The sequence below is a fragment of the Procambarus clarkii genome, chromosome 58 (genome assembly GCF_040958095.1).
Source record: "Procambarus clarkii isolate CNS0578487 chromosome 58, FALCON_Pclarkii_2.0, whole genome shotgun sequence".
NCBI lineage: Eukaryota > Metazoa > Arthropoda > Malacostraca > Decapoda > Cambaridae > Procambarus > Procambarus clarkii.
In genome coordinates this window covers 23,136,408-23,160,085 of record NC_091207.1, presented here as the reverse complement: position 1 = coordinate 23,160,085, position 23,678 = coordinate 23,136,408, and the positions used below count along the sequence as shown (strand labels likewise).

Here is a 23,678-nt window from a genome sequence, read left to right as displayed (position 1 = left end):
TCCACAAGTAGAACATAACAATCGCTCCTGCTAAGGAAGTACTTATAGTAACTATAACCACCACCTTCCATATATTGACGTAATAGGCAATTATATAGTACATATATGTACTACACTAGTGTACTACACTGGGAGCCAGTCGGCCGAGCGGACAGCACGCGGGACTTGTGATCCTGTGGTCCTGGGTTCGATCCCAGGCGCCGGCGAGAAACAATGGGCAGAGTTTCTTTCACGCTATGCCCCTGTTACCTAGCAGTAAAATAGGTACCTGGGTGTTAGTCAGCTGTCACAGGCTGCTTCCTGGGGGTGGAGGCCTGGTCGAGGACCGGGCCGCGGGGACACTAAAGCTCCGAAATCATCTCAAGATAACCTCAAGATAACTATAACGACCACCATTCATATATTGACGTAATAGGCAATGATATAGTACATATATGTACTACACTAGGCCTAGGAACATTTAAGTTTGTTTTTGAGCCTCATGTATTTCGAACTCTTGTAAAATGAATGGTACCAAATTCAACTATCTATTTGTCCATTGTCGTCGTAACGGACAAATAGATAGTATCCAAATAGTATCCATTTATGTATGTAGGATGGACCACATGGGTGAACAGTCTAACAAGGAGGATGGGTTGTAACTATTGAATAGTCTCTGGCAACTTTATACGTCGTGAACATGATTGATTAGGACTGTCAAGGAGAGCAGGGTTAAGGCTGGACTGTCAAAGAGAGCAGGGTTAAGACTGGACTGTCAAGGAGAGCAGGGTTAAGGCTGGACTGTCAAAGAGGGCATAGTTAAGGCTGGACTGTCAAAGAGGGCACAGTTAAGGCTTGACTGGGCACCATAACATTATATGTACCTCCAGGTAAATATGTTACGTTCATATGCCCTTCGAGTACATAAATGCACTTAGATCGACGCTGAAGACAAGGCACTTCATGACCCGCACTTCAGCTGTCTGGCTTCCACTTTACCTTCAACTGTAAACAAGGTGTAGATGGATATTAATTATGTCTGCAGGCGAGCCTTGTCAGCGGGCCTCAGGGCGTCCGGTGATTGATCTTGCATTATTAATTAAATTCCTGTCACTGCTGTAATATTCCTACTTGCGGATCAGGGGCCAGATTCACGAAAGCAGTTACGCAAGCACTTACGAACCTGTACATCTTTTCTCAATCTTTGGCGGCTTTGTTTACAATTATTAAACAGTTAACGAGCTCCGAAGCACCAGGAGGCTGTTTATAACAATAACAATTGATTGGGAAGTTTTCATGCTTGTAAACTGTTTAATAAATGTAACCAAAGCCGTCAAAGATTGAGGAAAGATGTACTCGTTCGTAAGTACTTGCGTAAGTGCTTTCGTGCATCTGGTCCCTGTTTACTAATCCAGCATCAGTCGTCGATCTGTGTTCACAGGTCGTTACAAAGATGCTTCTAATTGCAGCATATGGTTGCAATTACAGTGTATAATGGAACAATTAGTGCTAATTATATTTTCCCGGTGGGATCTTAGGGTAAAGATAGTGCCACCTGTCTAATATAGACCAGTTTATTTCCGTGTTCCGATATGGGACCAGCCCCTCTAATATTTTTCCATGTCAATTATTATGTATCTATAATCTTTACATGTTCTGCAGGTCGTCATTTTCTATAGCTTTGAATGAGGCTGTTAGAGTGCAACAATATTGGAGTCTTGAGTGCGTCTTGAAGAGTATAATCATTGGTATGACATTTCTTATTTTTTAGAGGTTCTATAGTCTGTCAGTTTTCTTGCAGGTGTGACGGCTACTATATTGTGTTCTTTAAAGTTAAAATCTTTTACATTGTTTTTCGTTTTATAACACAATTTGACTGTTTTATGCGATTTCCGTTTTTTTCCCAAAATGGACTGGAATTTATGTCATGAACGTCATATTTTCTGTGGCCCATTGAAAGACCTGATTTACATCAGATTTGGAGGTTTAATGTGTCCTCTATGTTGTCTACTCTCATAAATCTATCAAGTAAGATCATCTACTGATCTTCTTAGCACTCTTTCAAAGATTTGTATGATGTGTGAACGTTAATGCTATCGGTCTGTAATTCTTTGTCTCTGCTTTATTTCCTCCTTTATGGAGTGGTGCTATCTCTGCTGTTTTAATATGTCAGAAAACGCCAGTATCTAGGCTCCGTGTTCAAAAAATGTTAAGGAACTGCCAAAGTGATTTATTTTTTTTTACAAGTGCAGAGGGCCTGGTGCAGAGTGACTACGGCTATTTCAGAGTCCAGTAGCGTTTGGGTGACACCTGATATATGATTTGATGTCTGTATCACATTCATGAAGAATTCATTTGGGTTATCAATCTGAAAACGGAGTCGTACTGATTCCTCAGTATTTCGCTCATTTCTTAGTTGTCATCTGTCAACGTTCCACCTCCCTTGTGCTGGGGAACAATACTGGATGTAATATTTGCTCTAGATTTTGCACAGGAGAAAAAATATTTTGGTTTCATTTCCAACATCGACCATTGTCCCAAAAGTTAGACGGCTGCGTTTGTCTAGCTAGTGACCCAGACCAATCCAACATAGACCAGTACCCCAACTCAACATAGACCAGTACCCCAATCCGACATAGACCAGTACCCCAGGCCAACATAGACCAGTACCCGAGCCCAACATAGACCAGTACCCGAGCCCAACATAGACCAGTACCCCAGGCCAACATAGACCAGTACCCCAATCCAACATAGACCAGTACCCCAGGCCAACATAGACCAGTACCCGAGCCCAACATAGACCAGTACCCGAGCCCAACATAGACCAGTACCCCAGGCCAACATAGACCAGTACCCCAATCCAACATAGACCAGTACCCCAGCCCAACATAGACCAGTACCCGAGCCCGACATAGACCAGTACCCCAGGCCAACATAGACCAGTACCCCAGCCCAACATAGATCAATACCCTAATCCAACATAGACCAACGTCCCCGTCCAACATAGACCAGTGTTCCCTGTCTAATATAAACTAGAGGTCATGTACAACATAACCTGTCTTTTTTTTTTTAGACAGGCCTTTACAATAGACGAAACCAAATGGCAGTTGTAATTTAATGGCGCCTCATGCATGTTGAGAGTCTGGACCGTGATAACCAACACCAGATATCACCGGCTGATATCACCAGATATCAGCTGCATAATGTTCCAACAGCCCAATTTGAATGTGAAAGGGTATCAGAGTTATGAACAGTAGGGATATTAAAGTGAAAAATCAATATATCTACCTGGATTGGGGTTCTGGGAGTTCTTGTACTCCCCAAGCTCGGCTCGAGGCCAGGCTTGGACTTGTGAGAGCTTGGTCCGACAGGCTGTTGCTTGGCGCGGCCCGCACAGGCCACATATCCACAACAGCCTGGTTGGTCCTAGCTATATAAAGTTCGAAATCAGGCAAATGACTGGTAACAAGAAGACATATTATGGGAATGGAGTATACGTGTGTATTAAAGGGTATAACACAAAGGTGATTTTAATGGGGCGTAGTGAGTATATCTACACAAAAGAGAACACGAGATAATGGGTACTATTTGTATGAGTTTAGATTCACCAAAGACCTGAGTGAATAATGGTAAGGGAATAAGAGTTGTCGACACGAAACACATTACCAGGTAACGTAATAGGCTCAGGATCCGTCGAGTGTTTCAAGCGTAGGTTAGACATGTATGTAAAGGCATTTAGGGGTTGGCTATAAATAGCAGCTGCCTCATAGGGCCATATCCCTTATAACAAACCAAAACTGTCCCTATTTTCCGCTTGTTACAACTTGTAATAAAGTTGTTACATCTTGGCTTAACGTGTTTATGACGTATTAGAACGTTGTTACAACTTGCTATATTGGTTGTTATAACTGGTTAGGTGGTGTTAAAACTTGTTCCAACGTTGTACCAACGTCGTGGCGGGTATTAGGCCCCCAACATACTGAACAAATCCACAAAGGCCGTGACGAGGATTCGAACCTGCGTCCGAGAGCATCCCAGACGCTGCCTTAATCGACAACACACATGCTTACTTAATCACATGCTGCTTCATCTATTCTAATGTGTCGTGTACCGTTTCAGGTGGAGGTTCGCGTACCGGCGTTCCTGGCGGCCGACGCAGCCTACCTGGAGGGTGTGGTGGTGGCCAACTACACCTCGGGGGCCCCCATCACCGGCAACGTGACTGTCAGGGCCGCAGTGAGGCCCGTCGGGCCCAGGGCCTTCCCTAACTACGGCCCGGACCCTTCGCTAGCTCAGCCACACGCCATGGTAGGTGCTGCCCGCTTCATACCTGCTTGATGGGGTGCTGGGAGTGCTTCTACTCCCCAAGCCCGGCCCGAGGGCAAGCTTGATGTGTGGGTAGGGAAGGGAAGAGAGGGACAGGGAAGGGAAGAGAGGGACAGGCGAAGGTAAGGTGTGAGGGAAGTGGGGTAGAATGGAAAAGGAGGAGAGAGATTTAGGGTAAATTCTCATACGAGATCAACAGATTGTAATATGATGAACTGGTAACAGTGTTAAGGTAAGTTTGGTGGACGGTAGTGGTGGGGGTTAGGGTGGATGAAGGGCAAGGCGTCTACATTAGGGCAAGCTTACGGCCCTGAAGCTTAGGGCAATGGCCATGAACACTGGTTAAGAAGATTGATAAAGATTAAGCCACCCAAAAGGTGGCATGGGCATGAATAGCCCGTAAGTGGTGGCCCTTTGGAGCCATTACCAGTATCAAGAGCTGATACTGGAGATCTGTGGAGGTGCGACTGCACCCTGCGTGACGGGAGATGTCTCCCATGACTGGATAAGGTAAAGTGGGATTACTTATGCCTCAGGCAAGGAAGCTGAATAAGGGATTAGAGAGAACTGAACGAGGAACAAACAAAAAAGGGGGGACTGAGCTACAAATACATTTGAATAGGAGCAGGGAAAGGGATCAATGTAATGGGGGCAAAGTTGTCAAGTGAAAGAAAAGGGTCATATTGAGACAAAATTGACAACAGTATCACAAACAAAAACAGAACAAAAAATATGATCAAGAAATATTAAGAAGACAATTCTACGGAAGCTTCTTACAGTCTTGAAGACCCGGAGAGTCCACGAGGAAGGCGGCTGTGGAGACGCCAACTTAGCGAGAAGTTGACGTCTTAATACAATAAGAAGTACAACTTAGCAGTCCAACAGCGAGACGACGTGAGGCCAAAAATCTTATGTGGTGCTCCTCAAATTATCTTAAGTGGAACGCCTGTGAACGACCTGGTTGGTGGAGAACGAGGCAGCTTCAAAGCTGATGACGCAAGCTTAGCTGTGAAGCTGTAGGGATTCAGACCAACATATTTTCCTCTTGGAATTCCATAAAGAATTTTGGAAAGAAGAAATTGCCTAGCGCGTGAGAGCGGTACAGGAGCCAAACTTCGCCAAATGCTTCAAAGTGCTCGTCTTTACGAAGCCTCTGCATCTTATCTCAAATCTAGGGAACTAAGTTTGTAGAAAGTGAAGAGACGACGACGTTTCGGTCCGTCCAGGACCATTATCAAGTCGCGTGAAAGAAGAGAGGAAGGCACAATTGCGTGATGCATCAAATGAACGTCCGGATGCTCTCTGACGCAGGTTCGAATCCTCGTCACGGCCCTTGTGGATTTGTTCAAGAGAGGAAGACACAGGCGAATGTGAGGTAAATGAGTGAGGAGAGGAGCAGGTATGAGAGAGAGATAAGAATGGGATGAATGTAAGAAAAAGGAAGGAGAGAATACGAAAAGAGGTAGGGATAAGCAACAGAGGCCAAGCTTAAGTCAGATCACGTTTGTTTAGAAGGTTGCGGCATGCGAGTGTACTGTGCAAGGGAAGAGTTAACAGCAACACAACCAGGACTAAGGTTCATGTTGGGTATGAGAGTATGTTGGGCACATTGTGTATGAGACCATGTTGGGCACGTTGTGTATGACACCATGTTGGGCACAGTGTGTATGAGACCATGTTGGGCACATTGTGTATCAGACCATGTTGGGCACATTGTGTATCAGACCATGTTGGGCACATTGTGTATCAGACCATGTTGGGCACATTGTGTATCAGACCATGTTGGGCACATTGTGTATCAGACCATGTTGGGCACATTGTGTATCAGACCATGTTGGGCACATTGTGTATCAGACCATGTTGGGCACATTGTGTATCAGACCATGTTGGGCACATTGTGTATCAGACCATGTTGGGCACATTGTGTATCAGACCATGTTGGGCACATTGTGTATCAGACCATGTTGGGCACATTGTGTATCAGACCATGTTGGGCACATTGTGTATCAGACCATGTTGGGCACATTGTGTATCAGACCATGTTGGGCACATTGTGTATCAGACCATGTTGGGCACATTGTGTATCAGACCATGTTGGGCACATTGTGTATCAGACCATGTTGGGCACATTGTGTATCAGACCATGTTGGGCACATTGTGTATCAGACCATGTTGGGCACATTGTGTATCAGACCATGTTGGGCACATTGTGTATCAGACCATGTTGGGCACATTGTGTATCAGACCATGTTGGGCACATTGTGTATCAGACCATGTTGGGCACGTTGTGTATCAGACCATGTTGGGCACATTGTGTATCAGACCATGTTGGGCACATTGTGTATCAGATCATGTTGGGCACATTGAGCCCTGATTCGACAAGTCGGTGTCTGTGAAGATTACAAAGCAAGAACGATCATTTTAGATAATTGCTTGATAAGGTTCTGGGAGTTCTTCTACTCCCCAAGCCCGGGCCCGAGGCCAGGCTTGGACTTGTGAGAGCTTGGTCCACCAGACTGTTGCTTCCAAGCTAGAAGACCAATCTATAGGATAATTTAGAGTCCCTAACATGACAGAAGAGAGCAGTGTTGGTGTCTACAGACTTGATACGAAACAAAGGACCTCCGGCACAGGAGAAGGTAAGATCCCTTTCCATTCTTGCCTTCAGCATCAGGGCGAAAGAAAAAATAGAAAATTTATAAGGAATAGAAAGGAAATAGAAAATTTACACAAAAGGTTTAGGTCAAATGGGAAGCAAAAGGGACAAAAAAATTTAATGGGTGAACTAAGGGGTTGTAAATGAGACTATGATTATAGCCTCGGGGAAGATAGTAAGGTTAAAAATGGGCATGAAGACGAGATAGAGAGTAATGGGGATAGTGGCCATTTACAATGGGGTTAACGAGGATGACCTGATAGACAGACACGAGAGACAGAGTCTAATAGACTTCAAGATGGCCGACCTGAAAGACGAAGTAGATATTCAAGGCAAATGTATACCGAGGTGTCAAATTTATCTATATTATATATCTATTTTATATATTATATATATATATATATATATATATATATATATATATATATATATATATATATATATATATATATATATATATATATATATATGTCCTTAACGTCTTAACGTCGTTGTAGAATTGTGCGCGCGCGCATGCGTGTGCGCGTGTACGTGTGCACATGTGTGCGTCTGCTTGTATGTATGTTCGCATGTACTCACCCAGTTGTACTCGCCTGCAGGATCGAACATCAGCTCTTGGACTCCGCTTTTCTAACAGCTGGTTGTCTAAGGCAATGACTCCTGACCTATTTCCCTACCATTCCTACTTTTAAAGTTATGAATGGAGTTTGCTTCCACAACCTGCTCCTTTAGGTCATTCCATTTTCCCATTACTCTTACACTAACAGAAAACTTTGTAACATCTCTCTAACTCATCTCAAGCTTCCATCTTGAATACCTTCTTGGTATTCATTGAGAACAATTCCTCTTTTTCCACTCCGTTAATTCCCCCTAAGTATTTTATACGTCACTGCCATGTCCCCTCTCTCTTTTTTAGCGTCGTCAGGTTGAGTTCTTTTAGCTCTTAATACCGCATTCTTCGTCATTCTAGGGTGAGCCGCGTTTCAAATTTCTGGACATTGTCCAGCTTGTGAGTTTCTTCAGGTAGGGGCTGCATACTCTACGACTGGTCTCACGGAGGTGGTGGTCGTTATTCTATTTATATGAACCTCCGGAGGTAAGCTTGCCGTTATGTCCACTCCCAGGTGTTGTTCTAGAGTCATTGTAGGGAGGTAGTTTCCCTTCACCGACTACTGTCCTATTGCTCTCCTGTCACCTGTTCCCAATCCATTACCTTACACTTCCTGGTGTTGAACTCCAGCAGTCATTTCTCGGAGCAATTTTGCAGATTGTTTAAGTCCAGCTTATCAGCTGGATTGTTAATCCAGCTTATCAGCCCCAACTGTCATTAGGTTTGCATCGTCTACAATTAGACTGCACATCGACCTATTTATTTATTTATTTATTTATTTATTCATTTATATACAAGAAGGTACATTGGGATTGTGAGGATACATAGCATAGTATTTACAATCTTGTAAAGCCACTAGTACGCGCAGCGTTTCGGGCAGGAATGAGATTGAAATTTAGATAATTTAGAGTCCCTAACATGACCTATGAGATTCAACTCCTGCAGTCAAGGCATTTACCTAAATGAGAAATAGTTTGGGTCCCAGGACCGATCCTTGAGGCACCCCGCTTGTCTCCCTACACCAGTCCGACTTCTCGCCCCTCACTGTTACTCTCTGGCTCCCGTCTGTTAGGTAATTCTTTACCCATGTTAGAGCTTTTCCGTCTACTCCCGCCTGCCTCTCGTGTCTGTAGAGTAGCCTCCTGTGTGGTACTGTATCAAAGACTTATTGGCTGTTCAGAAATACACAATCTGCCCAACCTTCTCTGTCTTGCCTTATTTTCGTTTCCTAATCATAGAACTCCAGTAGATTCGTCAAGCAGGAGATCTGTTCTCTAAAACTGTTGATGTTTGCTTACATAGCTCATGCTCTAGATGTGTAGCTAATCTTATTCTTATTATTCATTCGAGAACTTTGCAAAGAATGTTTGTTACTGACTGTAGTTAATTGCCTCTTTTCTATCTCATTTCTTGTGATTTGCCTTCTTTCAGCAACTCAGTAATTCCCTCCCCCGCCCTGTGTAAGTTACTCGTTAAAGATCATTGCAAGAGGTCGGCTGAGGGCCTGTGCTGCTTCTGTTAACATCCATGGTGATACTTCGTCTGGTCAAATAGCTTTAGTTTTGTCTAGTGATGCTAGTTGCTTCCTTACTTCCTCTCGTTACCTCAATATTTATTAGTGTCATTTAGGGTAACCTCCCCATCTAGCTCCGGGAGCTGTGCAGGTTCAGTAGTGAACACTCCATGAGAGCTGCCATTGAGCGCCTCACACATTTCTTTATCGTTTTCTGTGTACTGGACTCCCCGTTTTCTTAACCTTGTCACTTGGGCATTCATTGTCATTTTCCTTCTTATATGCCATGTAGGAGTCTCGGATGGCTCTGTTTTGGAAGCAATATCATTTTCATAGTTTTTCAAAATCTTCTTATGTTAATATATTTATTCTTAACCCTGTCTCGATTTTCCTGTCCTTCGCCCTCTGTATTTCCTCCACTCCACTTGGGGTGGACGGTCTCGCTTCTTGCAGGTCGGTGTTCAATCCCCGACCGTCCAAGTGGTTGCCCTGGAAACACAAACCGTACCAGTCCCTATTTTCCGCTCTTTATATCTTGTAATAAAGTTGTTACATCTTGGCTTAACGTGTTTATGACGTATTAGAACGTTGTTACAACTTGCTATATTGGTTGTTATAACTTGTTAGGTGTTAAAACTTGTTCGAACGTTGTACCAACGTCGTAGTTTCGGTGTGTGTTTGCTGGTTGGGCACCATTCCTTTCCCCCCGTCCCATCCCAAATCCTTATCCCTTCCCTGTGCTATATATAGTCTTAATGGCTTGGCGCTTTTCCCCCGATAATTCCCACCCCTTCCCTCCTGTTGCTATTTGTCTTGGCTTCTAGACGCTGTCTATTGAACCTTGAGTTACTATGTTCTCTCCTTTGAGCGCCTGACAGCTGGGTGGACAGCGCCTCGGATTCGTAGTCCTGAGGTTCCGGGTTCGATTCCCGGTGGAGGCAAAATGGGCAAAATGTTTCTTTCACTCTGATGTCCCTGTTACCTAGCAGTAAATAGGTATCTGGGAGTTAGATAGCTGCTACGGGCTGCTTCCTGAGGGCGAAGGCCTGGTCTAGGACCGGGCCGCGGGGACACTAAGCCCCGAAATCATCTCAAGATAACCTCAAGATATCCCCTAATGGTGGCATGAACCTCTATTCTGCCTCTTTGACCCTCAGTTTAACTTGGTCCATCATTTCCTGGACCGTCTTCCCTCTGAGTTCCTCCTTCTATTGTACACTTCCCAGAGCCTTCCCCAGAGCCTTCCCCAGAGCCTTCCCCAGAGCCTTCCCCAGAGCCTTCCCCAGAGCCTTCCCCAGAGCCTTCCCCAGAGCCTTCCCACAGCCTTCCCCAGAGCCTTCCCCAGAGCCTTCCCCAGAGCCTTCCCACAGCCTTCCCAGAGCCTTCCCCAGAGCCTTCCCCAGAGCCTTCCCACAGCCTTCCCAGAGCCTTCCCCAGAGCCTTCCCCAGAGCCTTCCCCAGAGCCTTCCCAGAGCCTTCCCCAGAGCCTTCCCCAGAGCCTTCCCCAGAGCCTTCCCCAGAGCCTTCCCCAGAGCCTTCCCCAGAGCCTTCCCCAGAGCCTTCCCCAGAGCCTTCCCACAGCCTTCCCACAGCCTTCCCCAGAGCCTTCCCCAGAGCCTTCCCCAGAGCCTTCCCACAGCCTTCCCAGAGCCTTCCCCAGAGCCTTCCCCAGAGCCTTCCCCAGAGCCTTCCCACAGCCTTCCCACAGCCTTCCCCAGAGCCTTCCCACAGCCTTCCCACAGCCTTCCCCAGAGCCTTCCCACAGCCTTCCCACAGCCTTCCCACAGCCTTCCCACAGCCTTCCCACAGCCTTCCCACAGCCTTCCCACAGCCTTCCCACAGCCTTCCCATAGCCTTCCCAGATTCTTCCCAGATTCTTCCCAGATACTTCCCAGATACTTCCCAGATACTTCCCAGATTCTTCCCAGATTCTTCCCAGATACTCTTACTTTTAAGTAGTCTGCTTTGTTATAGTCTGCTCTCCCTTCCCTGACGCCTTGTCTGACGTCAATGTATGTACGCCTGCATGTTCTTGATATGTACGTCCACGTACATGTCATGTCTGTAGGGCCGGCCATGTGTACACCCGTGTGTACGTCTGTGTGTACGAAACTGTATATGTTCGTGTGTATGTCTGTAAGTACATCCGTGTGTAAGCCCGTATGTACGCCCATGTGTACATCCCTTGGTACGTTCGTGTACACACTAACGTGTACGCACGTTTACGTCCGTGTGTATGTCCGTGTGGAAGTTCATGTATACATCCCGTGTTCAATTTGCTTATCGTGTGTTTAAGCAGCGTTTATCTATGTTATCAGTGTTCTTCTTGTTCCTCTCTTCCGAGTTGTGTAGAACATGTTCTCTACCCCCCCCCCCCCCCCCACAGACACACAGCGACATCAGGAGGAAAACAGTGGTGAAGGAACAAGTGATGAAACTGAGAAAAAAGGGAGAACAGATACACAGAGAATGACAAGGTGTGTGAAGAACTCAAAAGAGATTCCAGGAGGTCTTCACAATAGAACAAGGAAAAGTCTCTGGGCTAAGAGAGGCGGCGGCCTAAGCAACCTTGGAGGAATTTGACCTCACCGGTGATGAGGTCAAAACGAACCTGTTGAAGCTGAATGACAAAGGCTGTTGGGCCTGACAGAATCTCACCATGGATACTAAAAGAAGGTGCATAAGCACTTAGTGTGCCACTCGCTGTGGTGTATAACAGGTCACTGGAAACAGGAGACCTTCCGATAAGTTGGAAGACAGCTAATTTAGTCCCAATTTACAAAAAGGGTAACAGGCAAGAGAGACTGAACTACAAGCCAGTTTCCCTAACTTGTATACCACGCAAGGTGATGGAGAAGATTGTGAGGAAAAGGCTCGTAGAGCATCTGGAGGGAAATAGCTTTATATCACACCACCAGCATGGGTTCAGAGGTGGTAAATTGTGCCTTACAGGTTTAATAGAATTATATGACCAAGTAACAAAAAAATGACAAGACAAGGGTGGGCACACTGCATTTTCTTGGACTGTCATAAAGCCTTCGACAGAGTACCCCATAAAAGGCTGTTACAAAAGCTGGAGCAACAGGCAGGAATTAAAGGAAAGGTGCTCCAGTGGATACTGGATAAGGGAGTATCTAAGCGACAGGAAACAGCGAGTAACTGTGAAGGGGGAGACATCAGAATGGCAAGATGTCACCAGTAGAGTCCCACAGGGCTCTGTACTTGGACCCATCCTGTTTCAAATATAAGTAAACGATCTTCCAGGGTTTAGACTCATTCCTCTCAATGTTTGCTGATGATGCAAAATTTATAAGAAGAATCAAGACAGATAAAGATAGAGACTACTGGACGAACTGGACAAACTGGAGGAATAGTTTAGAAAATACCTACTACAGTTAGCTAAAGTTACTGACGAACAATAACAAGTTGAGTACTTCAAGGATGAGTACTGGGACCAATTCTATTTCTCATATATATATATATATATATATATATATATATATATATATATATATATATATATATATACATATATATATATATGCAAACAAGCCTGAATGGTCCCCAGGACTATATACAACTGAAAACTCACACCCCAGAAGTGACTCGAACCCATACTCCCACAACTGGTATGTACAGGGACGCCTTAATCCGCTTGACCATCACGACCGGACAAAAGGAAGTGATAGCCGAGGCTATATGAACCACTTCCCCGCCGGCACTCGGATGGTAATCTTGGGCATAGCATTTTATCAAATCACCTCATTCTTTGGGGCACACGTGAGGAACACAAATGCAAACAAGCCTGAATGGTCCCCAGGACTATATACAACTGAAAACTCACACCCCAGAAGTGACTCGAACCCATACTCCCACAACTGGTATGTACAGGGACGCCTTAATCCGCTTGACCATCACGACCGGACAAAAGGAAGTGATAGCCGAGGCTATATGAACCACTTCCCCGCCGGCACTCGGATGGTAATCTTGGGCATAGCATTTTATCAAATCACCTCATTCTTTGGGGCACACGTGAAGAACACAAATGCAAACAAGCCTGAATGGTCCCCAGGACTATATACAACTGAAAACTCACACCCCAGAAGTGACTCGAACCCATACTCCCACAACTGGTATGTACAGGGACGCCTTAATCCGCTTGACCATCACGACCGGACAAAAGGAAGTGATAGCCGAGGCTATATGAACCACTTCCCCGCCGGCACTCGGATGGTAATCTTGGGCATAGCATTTTATCAAATCACCTCATTCTTTGGGGCACACGTGAGGAACACAAATGCAAACAAGCCTGAATGGTCCCCAGGACTATATACAACTGAAAACTCACACCCCAGAAGTGACTCGAACCCATACTCCCACAACTGGTATGTACAGGGACGCCTTAATCCGCTTGACCATCACGACCGGACAAAAGGAAGTGATAGCCGAGGCTATATGAACCACTTCCCCGCCGGCACTCGGATGGTAATCTTGGGCATAGCATTTTATCAAATCACCTCATTCTTTGGGGCACACGTGAGGAACACAAATGCAAACAAGCCTGAATGGTCCCCAGGACTATATACAACTGAAAACTCACACCCCAGAAGTGACTCGAACCCATACTCCCACAACTGGTATGTACAGGGACGCCTTAATCCGCTTGACCATCACGACCGGACAAAAGGAAGTGATAGCCGAGGCTATATGAACCACTTCCCCGCCGGCACTCGGATGGTAATCTTGGGCATAGCATTTTATCAAATCACCTCATTCTTTGGGGCACACGTGAGGAACACAAATGCAAACAAGCCTGAATGGTCCCCAGGACTATATACAACTGAAAACTCACACCCCAGAAGTGACTCGAACCCATACTCCCACAACTGGTATGTACAGGGACGCCTTAATCCGCTTGACCATCACGACCGGACAAAAGGATTAAGATTAAGGCGTCCCTGTACATACCAGTTGTGGGAGTATGGGTTCGAGTCACTTCTGGGGTGTGAGTTTTCAGTTGTATATAGTCCTGGGGACCATTCAGGCTTGTTTGCATTTGTGTTCCTCACGTGTGCCCCAAAGAATGAGGTGATTTGATAAAATGCTATGCCCAAGATTACCATCCGAGTGCCGGCGGGGAAGTGGTTCATATAGCCTCGGCTATCACTTCCTTTTGTCCGGTCGTGATGGTCAAGCGGATTAAGGCGTCCCTGTACATACCAGTTGTGGGAGTATGGGTTCGAGTCACTTCTGGGGTGTGAGTTTTCAGTTGTATATAGTCCTGGGGACCATTCAGGCTTGTTTGCATTTGTGTTCCTCACGTGTGCCCCAAAGAATGAGGTGATTTGATAAAATGCTATGCCCAAGATTACCATCCGAGTGCCGGCGGGGAAGTGGTTCATATAGCCTCGGCTATCACTTCCTTTTGTCCGGTCGTGATGGTCAAGCGGATTAAGGCGTCCCTGTACATACCAGTTGTGGGAGTATGGGTTCGAGTCACTTCTGGGGTGTGAGTTTTCAGTTGTATATAGTCCTGGGGACCATTCAGGCTTGTTTGCATTTGTGTTCCTCACGTGTGCCCCAAAGAATGAGGTGATTTGATAAAATGCTATGCCCAAGATTACCATCCGAGTGCCGGCGGGGAAGTGGTTCATATAGCCTCGGCTATCACTTCCTTTTGTCCGGTCGTGATGGTCAAGCGGATTAAGGCGTCCCTGTACATACCAGTTGTGGGAGTATGGGTTCGAGTCACTTCTGGGGTGTGAGTTTTCAGTTGTATATAGTCCTGGGGACCATTCAGGCTTGTTTGCATTTGTGTTCCTCACGTGTGCCCCAAAGAATGAGGTGATTTGATAAAATGCTATGCCCAAGATTACCATCCGAGTGCCGGCGGGGAAGTGGTTCATATAGCCTCGGCTATCACTTCCTTTTGTCCGGTCGTGATGGTCAAGCGGATTAAGGCGTCCCTGTACATACCAGTTGTGGGAGTATGGGTTCGAGTCACTTCTGGGGTGTGAGTTTTCAGTTGTATATAGTCCTGGGGACCATTCAGGCTTGTTTGCATTTGTGTTCCTCACGTGTGCCCCAAAGAATGAGGTGATTTGATAAAATGCTATGCCCAAGATTACCATCCGAGTGCCGGCGGGGAAGTGGTTCATATAGCCTCGGCTATCACTTCCTTTTGTCCGGTCGTGATGGTCAAGCGGATTAAGGCGTCCCTGTACATACCAGTTGTGGGAGTATGGGTTCGAGTCACTTCTTGGGGTGTGAGTTTTCAGTTATATATATATATATATATATATATATATATATATATATATATATATATATATATATATATATATGTTTCATTGAATATGACCGCATATTCTGTATTTATTATTTTCTGGTTTAGGGCTTCTATCCCTCTATTTTCTTAGCATCAGGGCTTAATTGAAATAGGAGTTCTCCAAAACTCATTTTCGTACTTTTAAGGTGAAGAAAAGAAGTGATTTACTATAGAGTGTATTACACTTAATTGTGTAATTTGCACGACGTTACGTCGTGCAAATTACACAATTAAGTGTAATACACTCTATAGTAAATCACTTCTTTTCTTCACCTTAAAAGTACGAAAATGAGTTTTGGAGAACTCCTATTTCAATTAAGCCCTGATGCTAAGAAAATAGAGGGATAGAAGCCCTAAACCAGAAAATAATAAATACAGAATATGCGGTCATATTCAATGAAACATGTTTGAAAGAAAACCTGCTGCCAGTATACACCAATATATATATATATATATATATATATATATATATATATATATATATATATATATATATATATATATATATATATATATATATATATATATATATATATATACATACATGACCTATCTACAGGCGTTGAGTCTTGTATGTCGATGTTTGCAGATGATGCAAAGTTAATCAACCGAGTTGTGACTGATGAGGACTGGAGGGGTCTCCAAGAGGACTTGAACAATTTGCAGAGATGATCAGAGAAAATGCCACTGGAGTTCAATACGAAGAAAACGTTAAGTCATGGAAATGGAAAACAGATGACAGGAAGCCAAAGGGACAGTATAACACTGAAGGGAAAATACCTCCCAGTGATGACTCGAGAAAGAGACCTGGGAGTGGACCTAACACCAAACCTAACTCCAGAGGCTCATATAAATAGGGTACCGACAACAGCCTGCTCTACGCTAACAAAAGTTACATCATCATTCAGGAACCTAGGTAAGCAGGGGCCAGATTCACGAAAGCACTTACGCAAGCACTTAAGAACGTGTACATCTTTTCTGAATCTTTGGCGGCTTTGTTTCCACTTATTAAAGAGTTAAGGAGTCTGAAGCACCAGGAGGCTGTTTATAACAATAACAACAGTTGATTGGCAAGTTTTCATGCTTGTAAACTGTTTAATAAATGTAACCAAAGCCGTCAAAGATTGAGGAAAGATGTACACGTTCTTAAGTGCTTGCGTAAGTGCTTTCTTGAATCTGGCCCCAGGCATTTAGGGCGCTTTACACCACCTACGTGAGACCAGTCCTAGAGTATGGCGCTCCCATCATGGAGTCCCCCCCTGAAGAAACACTCAAGGAAGCCAGAAAACGTTCAGAAGTTTGCGACGAGACGCGTCCCAGAATTGCAAGGGATGGAGAATGAAGAGCGACTGAAGGAACTGAACCTGACGACGCTGGAAAAAAGATGAGACAGTAGAGAGGACAGAGACGTATAAAATAGTTACTGGGGATTAGCACACTGGAAATTGAGTTAATGTTCACATAGAACACAAACAGAACAAGGGGGACATGGCTGCAGGGAAGCATGGACGGAAGACTGAGACTCGGGCGAGTGACAGATGAAAGAAAGTTTACATGTAGCATAACAGTAGTGGGAACATCAACATTTATCTTTATTTGAAACAATGCCACTGTAATTAATTTCCGAAATACTGGAGGAATTGTGTTAGAAACTTGTATATATATTTGTATTATTGCCACTGTCAAGACTTTCACACCTGTGACCAATGTGGTGATGTTTCAGGCGTCGAGAGTGGCCGTGGTTGAGGAAGTGACCATCTGTTACAGGAAAGGTTACGCCGTAAGTGGGAGGGTTGGGTTGGAATCCTGTTTCAACCACGTTTATTCCGTTTTCTGTGAGGCAGCAGCAGCAGCAGCGCCGCTAGGGGGCACTAATGTCCTCTGCATCGTGTAGCTTCTCCTTTGCTCTCTCTCATTTAGTACCCGCTAGAACTATGCGTAGGCTACAAGTACTTCATTTAATTCAAAGATACTCTTTTAGGCTTATTTCAGTTATTGCTTTTTGAAAAAAAAAAATCATTCTTCTTTCCTGCCGTGTCTTTGCTGTTGTTCTAATACACACGATTCATTATTTGAAAAAAATACATATCGATTCGCATTTTCTTTGACCAAAAAAAATATATATATATCCAAATTTTAACCAATCCTCAAGATATGTTCGTTCAAGCTGCGACTGTCCCTAAAAGACATACTTTCTACTCTACTAAAAATATGATCATTTCTCAAAAATATATAAATATTATAGTGTGTACAGTTAAGCCTATGGTATATTTGGCTTCATGTCTATCCAGTATGTGGTATACTGGACATACTCTGATAACCAACCTTGTCAACTACCATTTTAAGCTGTCATTGCAATCAATCATAGCTACCTATGTGCTTTAATATACTGTACCTATAATTTTCTCTCATCTTTTTTTTTTTTCATTCCATGTAATCTGTTATCATTTTTTTGTCTATAAATTTTGCAAGTATTTACCTCCTTAAAATTTTCTTAGATTAAGGACCTGCCCGAAACGCTGCGCGTGCTAGTGGCTTTACAAGACTGTAATTACCATAATTGTATCCTCACATTCCTTATGTACATTCTTGTATATGCATAAATAAATAAATAAATAAATAAATATACTCTATCTACATACATACATATACTCTCTCCAGGTATGTGGGGGGGGGGCGATACATGCTACAGTTCAAACTTGTGGATGTTTCTAAAAAAAGTGAGAGTCAAGTTCGACCCAACATAGTGGGCAGGGGACCGGTGCAATCTGTCCATCTTCGTCAACATTTTGGCTTGAGGCTCGTTAATGTGGCCGCCATGTTGGTGGAAAATAAATATTTGGTAGATTTATTAACTGAATACATTCACAATGACGTTTTGTGTGTTATAATCACCCGGAAAGAACCACAATCACCCGGAAAGAACCACAATCACCCCGGAAAGAACCACAATCACCCCGGAAAGAACCCCAATCACCCGGAAAGAGCCCCAATCACCCGGAAAGAGCCCCAATCACCCGGAAAGAGCCCCAATCACCCGGAAAGAGCCCCAATCACCTGGAAAGAGCCCCAATCACCTGGAAAGAGTCCCAATCACCCGGAAAGAACCCCAATCACCCGGAAAGACCCCCAATCACCCGGAAAGAGCCCCAATCACCCGGAAAGAGCCCCAATCACCCGGAAAGAGCCCCAATCACCCGGAAAGAGTCCCAATCACCCGGAAAGAGTCCCAATCACCCGGAAAGAACCACAATCACTCGGAAAGAACCACTGCAATCACCCGGAAAGAACCCCAATCACCCGGAAAGAACCCCAATCACCCGGAAAGAACCCCAATCACCCGGAAAGAACCCCAATCACCCGGAAAGAACCCCAATCACCCGGAAAGAACCCCAATCACCCGGAAAGAACCCCAATCACCCGGAAAGAACCCCAATCACCCGGAAAGAGCCCCAATCACCCGGAAAGAGCCCCAATCACCTGGAAAGAGCCCCAATCACCCGGAAAGAGTCCCAATCACCCGGAAAGAGTCCCAATCACCCGGAAAGAACCACAATCACCCGGAAAGAACCACAATCACCCGGAAAGAACCACAATCACCCGGAAAGAACCACAATCACCCGGAAAGAACCACAATCACCCCGGAAAGAACCACAATCACCCGGAAAGAACCACAATCACCCGGAAAGAACCACAATCACCCGGAAAGAACCCCAATCACCCCGGAAAGAATCACAATCACCCGGAAAGAACCACAATTACCCGGAAAGAACCACAATCACCCGGAAAGAACCACAATCACCCGGAAAGAACCACAATCACCCGGAAAGAACCAGATAACTCCTAATAAACGACCCCCCTCCCCCCCCAAAGAACCTTGAACTATGACCACAGACTTAACAATCGCAGTTGTATTGTGGCAGTGATTGTGTCGGCTGCTCAGGATGGACGCTATAGTCATCACGTAACTAAGAATCTTTCCTTATTAATACCACTCAATAGCTCGGTCGATAGAGCTTCGGGCTCACACGCCTGGGGTCCAGGGTTCGAGTCTCCCAGAACCCCAGGTGAATGGGACTTATTGGTACCGTAAGTGTGGGCCGGATTGTTGTTAGGGGACAGGAAGCCGTCAGACGCCTCAAGGTCTCCCTGGGCCAATGATTGACCTTCTCCGGGAGGTAACGAACTAAAGTTGTTCAATTCTTGGGGGGGCACTTATATTTATTGCTGGGTGGACAGAGGCATCAGGTGTCTTGCCATGACCGGAAATCGATCATGGCAAGTCTAGTTGGAGGCGAGTCGACTGTGTTAACCACTGCGCCACAGGGCACTTCAATTTGTATAATTCTAGACTCGAATATAAAATTGAATTAGATAAAAAAAAACGGAAATTTTAAGAGTACTAAAAAAAATCTCAAGTTAATATTTTTGTATATTATGTTTCTATGTATAGTTAAGCATAGGATTATTTTGGTGGTCAGGTTCTGTTGATAATTATTTGTATTTGAAGTACGTGGGTGAAGCATTTACAGTGTTGTGGTTCGAACAGAAGCCGTCAGCGAAGCATTCAGTGAAACGTGATTCAACCTGTCCTCCTCCTACACACAACGTCGCTTTCCGCTTGTATGCGTTACATAAGGCCCAAAATTGTCGTACTAGAAAATGGAAGCGACTGGCGAAAGTGACGTACTGTCCCGTTTTCTGTTTTGGGTCCTCTGGTAGTAGGTTAGGAGAGACTACTTTAAACTGACCGCTTTATTGACGTGGGGAAACCCTTAGGAAGACGGACTGCATGATCACCCATTCACCCACGACCCAAACAATCGACGAACAATCCTATGTTAAGATAATAACCGACCAGGGAGCCGGTCGGCTGAGCGGACAGCACGCTGGACTTGTGATCCTGTGGTCCTGGGTTCGATCCCAGGCGCCGGCTAGAAACAATGGGCAGAGTTTCTTTCACCCTATGCCCCTGTTACCTAGCGGTAAAATAGGTACCTGGGTGTTAGTCAGCTGTCACGGGCTACTTCCTGGGGGTGGAGGCCTGGTCGAGGACCGGGCCGCGGGGACACTAACGCCCCGAAATCACCTCAAGATAACCAGATCTACATTTCCTTCCCGCTCGCCAGCGTCCCCAACGTCAAGAAAGCGTCGTACTACACTGCCCTTATCCTAACCTACCAGAGCACCCACCAACAGAAAACGGGAAATTTGTCAATTTCTAGAACGACAGTTTTTTTTTGGGGGGGGGCCTTAGGTAAAGTATACGTCAAAATGCGACGTGCTATTATAAGGACGGCGCACACAGCTAATATTATACACAAAGTGCACACACACCACAAAATACTTTAAAAAGTAGGAAAACTACGTTAAAAAATAGGGAAAATACTTTGAAAAATAGGGAAAATACTTTAAAAAATAGGGAAAATACTTTGAAAAATAGGGAAAATACTTTGAAAAATAGGGAAAATACTTTGAAAAATAGGGAAAATACTTTGAAAAATAGGGAAAATACTTTGAAAAATAGGGAAAATACTTTGAAAAATAGGGAAAATACTTTGAAAAATAGGGAACATACTTTAAAAAATAGGGAAAATACTTTGAAAAAATAGGGAAAATACTTAAAAAAATAGGGAAAATACTTTAAAATATAGGGACAAAAACATAGATATAAATAATAATACGTTGGATATAAACTGATAAGTAAATTGCCAATTAAATTTGTTATTCTTAGTAAACAAAAATGGATCTCTCTCTCCAGAGTGTTACTGCCTCGAGGTTCAAGGTTCTAGTGCCTCCAAGGCCCGGGTTATGGGGTCCCGAGTGCCTCCAAGGCCCGGGTTAGGGGTCCCGAGTGCCTCCAAGGCCCGGGTTAGGGGTCCCGAGTGCCTCCAAGGCCCGGGTTATGGGGTTCCGAGTGCCTCCAAGGCCCGGGTTATGGGGTCCCGAGTGCCTCCAAGGCCCGGGTTATGGGGTCCCGAGTGCCTCCAAGGCCCGGGTTAGGGGTCCCGAGTGCCTCCAAGGCCCGGGTTAGGGGATCCCGAGTGCCTCCAAGGCCCGGGTTATGGGGTCCCGAGTGCCTCCAAGGCCCGGGTTATGGGGTCCCGAGTGCCTCCAAGGCCCGGGTTATGGGGTCCCGAGTGCCTCCAAGGCCCGGGTTATGGGGTCCCGAGTGCCTCCAAGGCCCGGGTTATGGGGTCCCGAGTGCCTCCAAGGCCCGGGTTAGGGGTCCCGAGTGCCTCGAAGGCCCGGGTTAGGGGTCCCGAGTGCCTCCAAGACCCGGGTTAGGGGGTCCCGAATGCCTCCAAGGCCCGGGTTATGGGGTCCCGAGTGCCTCCAAGGCCCGGGTTATGGGGTCCCGAGTGCCTCCAAGGCCCGGGTTAGGGGTCCCGAGTGCCTCCAAGGCCCGGGTTATGGGGTCCCGAGTGCCTCCAGGGCCCGGGTTATGGGGTCCCGAGTGCCTCCAAGGCCCGGGTTAGGGGTCCCGAGTACCTCGAAGGCCCGGGTTAGGGGTCCCGAGTGCCTCCAAGGCCCGGGTTAGGGGTCCCGAGTGCCTCCAAGGCCCGGGTTAGGGGTCCCGAGTGCCTCCAAGGCCCGGGTTAGGGGTCCCGAGTGCCTCCAAGGCCCGGGTTAGGGGTCCCGAGTGCCTCCAAGGCCCGGGTTAGGGGTCCCGAGTGCCTCCAAGGCCCGGGTTAGGGGTCCCGAGTGCCTCCAAGGCCCGGGTTAGGGGTCCCGAGTGCCTCCAAGGCCCGGGTTAGGGGTCCCGAGTGCCTCCAAGGCCCGGGTTAGGGGTCCCGAGTGCCTCCAAGGCCCGGGTTAGGGGTCCCGAGTGCCTCCAAGGCCCGGGTTAGGGGTCCCGAGTGCCTCCAAGGCCCGGGTTAGGGGTCCCGAGTGCCTCCAAGGCCCGGGTTAGGGGTCCCGAGTTCCTCCAAGGCCCGGGCTAGGGGGTCTAGAGTGCCTCCAAGGCCCGGGTTATGGGGTCCCGAGTGCCTCCAAGGCCCGGGCTAGGGGGTCCCGAGTGCCTCCAAGGCCCGGGCTAGGGGGTCCCGAGTGCCTCCAAGGCCCGGGTTAATGGGGCTTCAGTGCCCCTGATCAGTGAAGGGCTTTGTCACTTCCCCAAAAATTGCATTATTGTGAAATTTGTCTTGTAATTTACACAAAGAATTCCACGGAAACAAAGCAACTGAGACGTACCTGAGACTTATTAGAACTTTGACCCACGAGGAGCTGTTAGGGCGCACTTACCTGTAAAGACACGAGAGGGAATGATTCGCAAGAGTGAAAAGTCTTCGTAACATTAAATCTTCAAACACGTACGATACAATGCCTGTGCGAATGATCGCATTTTTAGCCATATGTACAGAAGTGGCTCTGGTTGAGGTGGCACTGGAAGGTCGAGGTATTGCTTACCTTGAATGAGGAGGTCCCTGGGCACCGCGGCTATAGTGAGGTCAGACGAGGTGATGGATGCCTCAACGCACTTACTCAAACTTGAGAGTTTCAATCAGGATGCATTTTGCAATGTTTACGAATCTCTCAGAACGTCTTAAGCACTCGACACTAAGACAAAGAAACACTGGATGACTCATTGGAGCTGTCGACAAGTGCGTAAGTTTCTAGCGTGAGAAATGAGTTGTATTTTCGACCGATATTTTAAAGAATACTCTTAACCTTTGCAAGTTCACAAAATCACATATAGCAATGGCATTTCCTGGCCTGGTGTCTTAGCTTTTCTTTACACTTTCACCCCAAATGCGACTTTCAGGATCCTGCTTGGGAAGAAACAAGTAATTGAAGTTTACTTATCAAAGGGCTTGGTCGGTCGTAACCACAATGTGCACTTGAGAATCTTGTAAGTCAAGGAACGAGGAATTAAAGATCAAGCGCCACTTATAACCTAAGAATTGTTCAGTGATAACACGTCATCGTTAGTCAAGAACCAGCACATATAACTCACTGTCTTAACGCATTTTTATTTTGTTCTTCAATAACATTTAAGTGGTTTAAGTCATACTTATCACAATATACACTTCGCTAAGTTGGCGTTGGGCTCAAGCGTCCTATCAACCTCTGAAGGGGGTTATTAAGGCCACCACAATTCTCTAATGACCAACCAGCAAGTATACTTCAGCCCTGAACACACGATTTAAGGAATTATACACATCTATACACCTAGAAGTAGTGTATACTATCATACGCCCTTGAGTATATGGTGTACATACACCCCAGGGCGCGTCCACCACCAAGTATAGCTGACGACCTAATG

At 45.8% G+C, this 23,678-nt stretch overlaps 1 protein-coding gene across 1 annotated transcript in view; it reads left to right on the top strand.

The window, feature by feature from the left end:
* The window catches only part of LOC123767956 (CD109 antigen), a 457,870-nt gene that overhangs the window by 326,739 nt on the left and 107,453 nt on the right, over positions 1–23,678 (top strand). Inside the window, exon 6 of the mRNA XM_069306687.1 lies at positions 4,099–4,287. Within this exon, the coding sequence (XP_069162788.1) occupies positions 4,099–4,287 (189 nt within the window). The remainder of the gene's footprint in view (positions 1–4,098; positions 4,288–23,678) is intronic.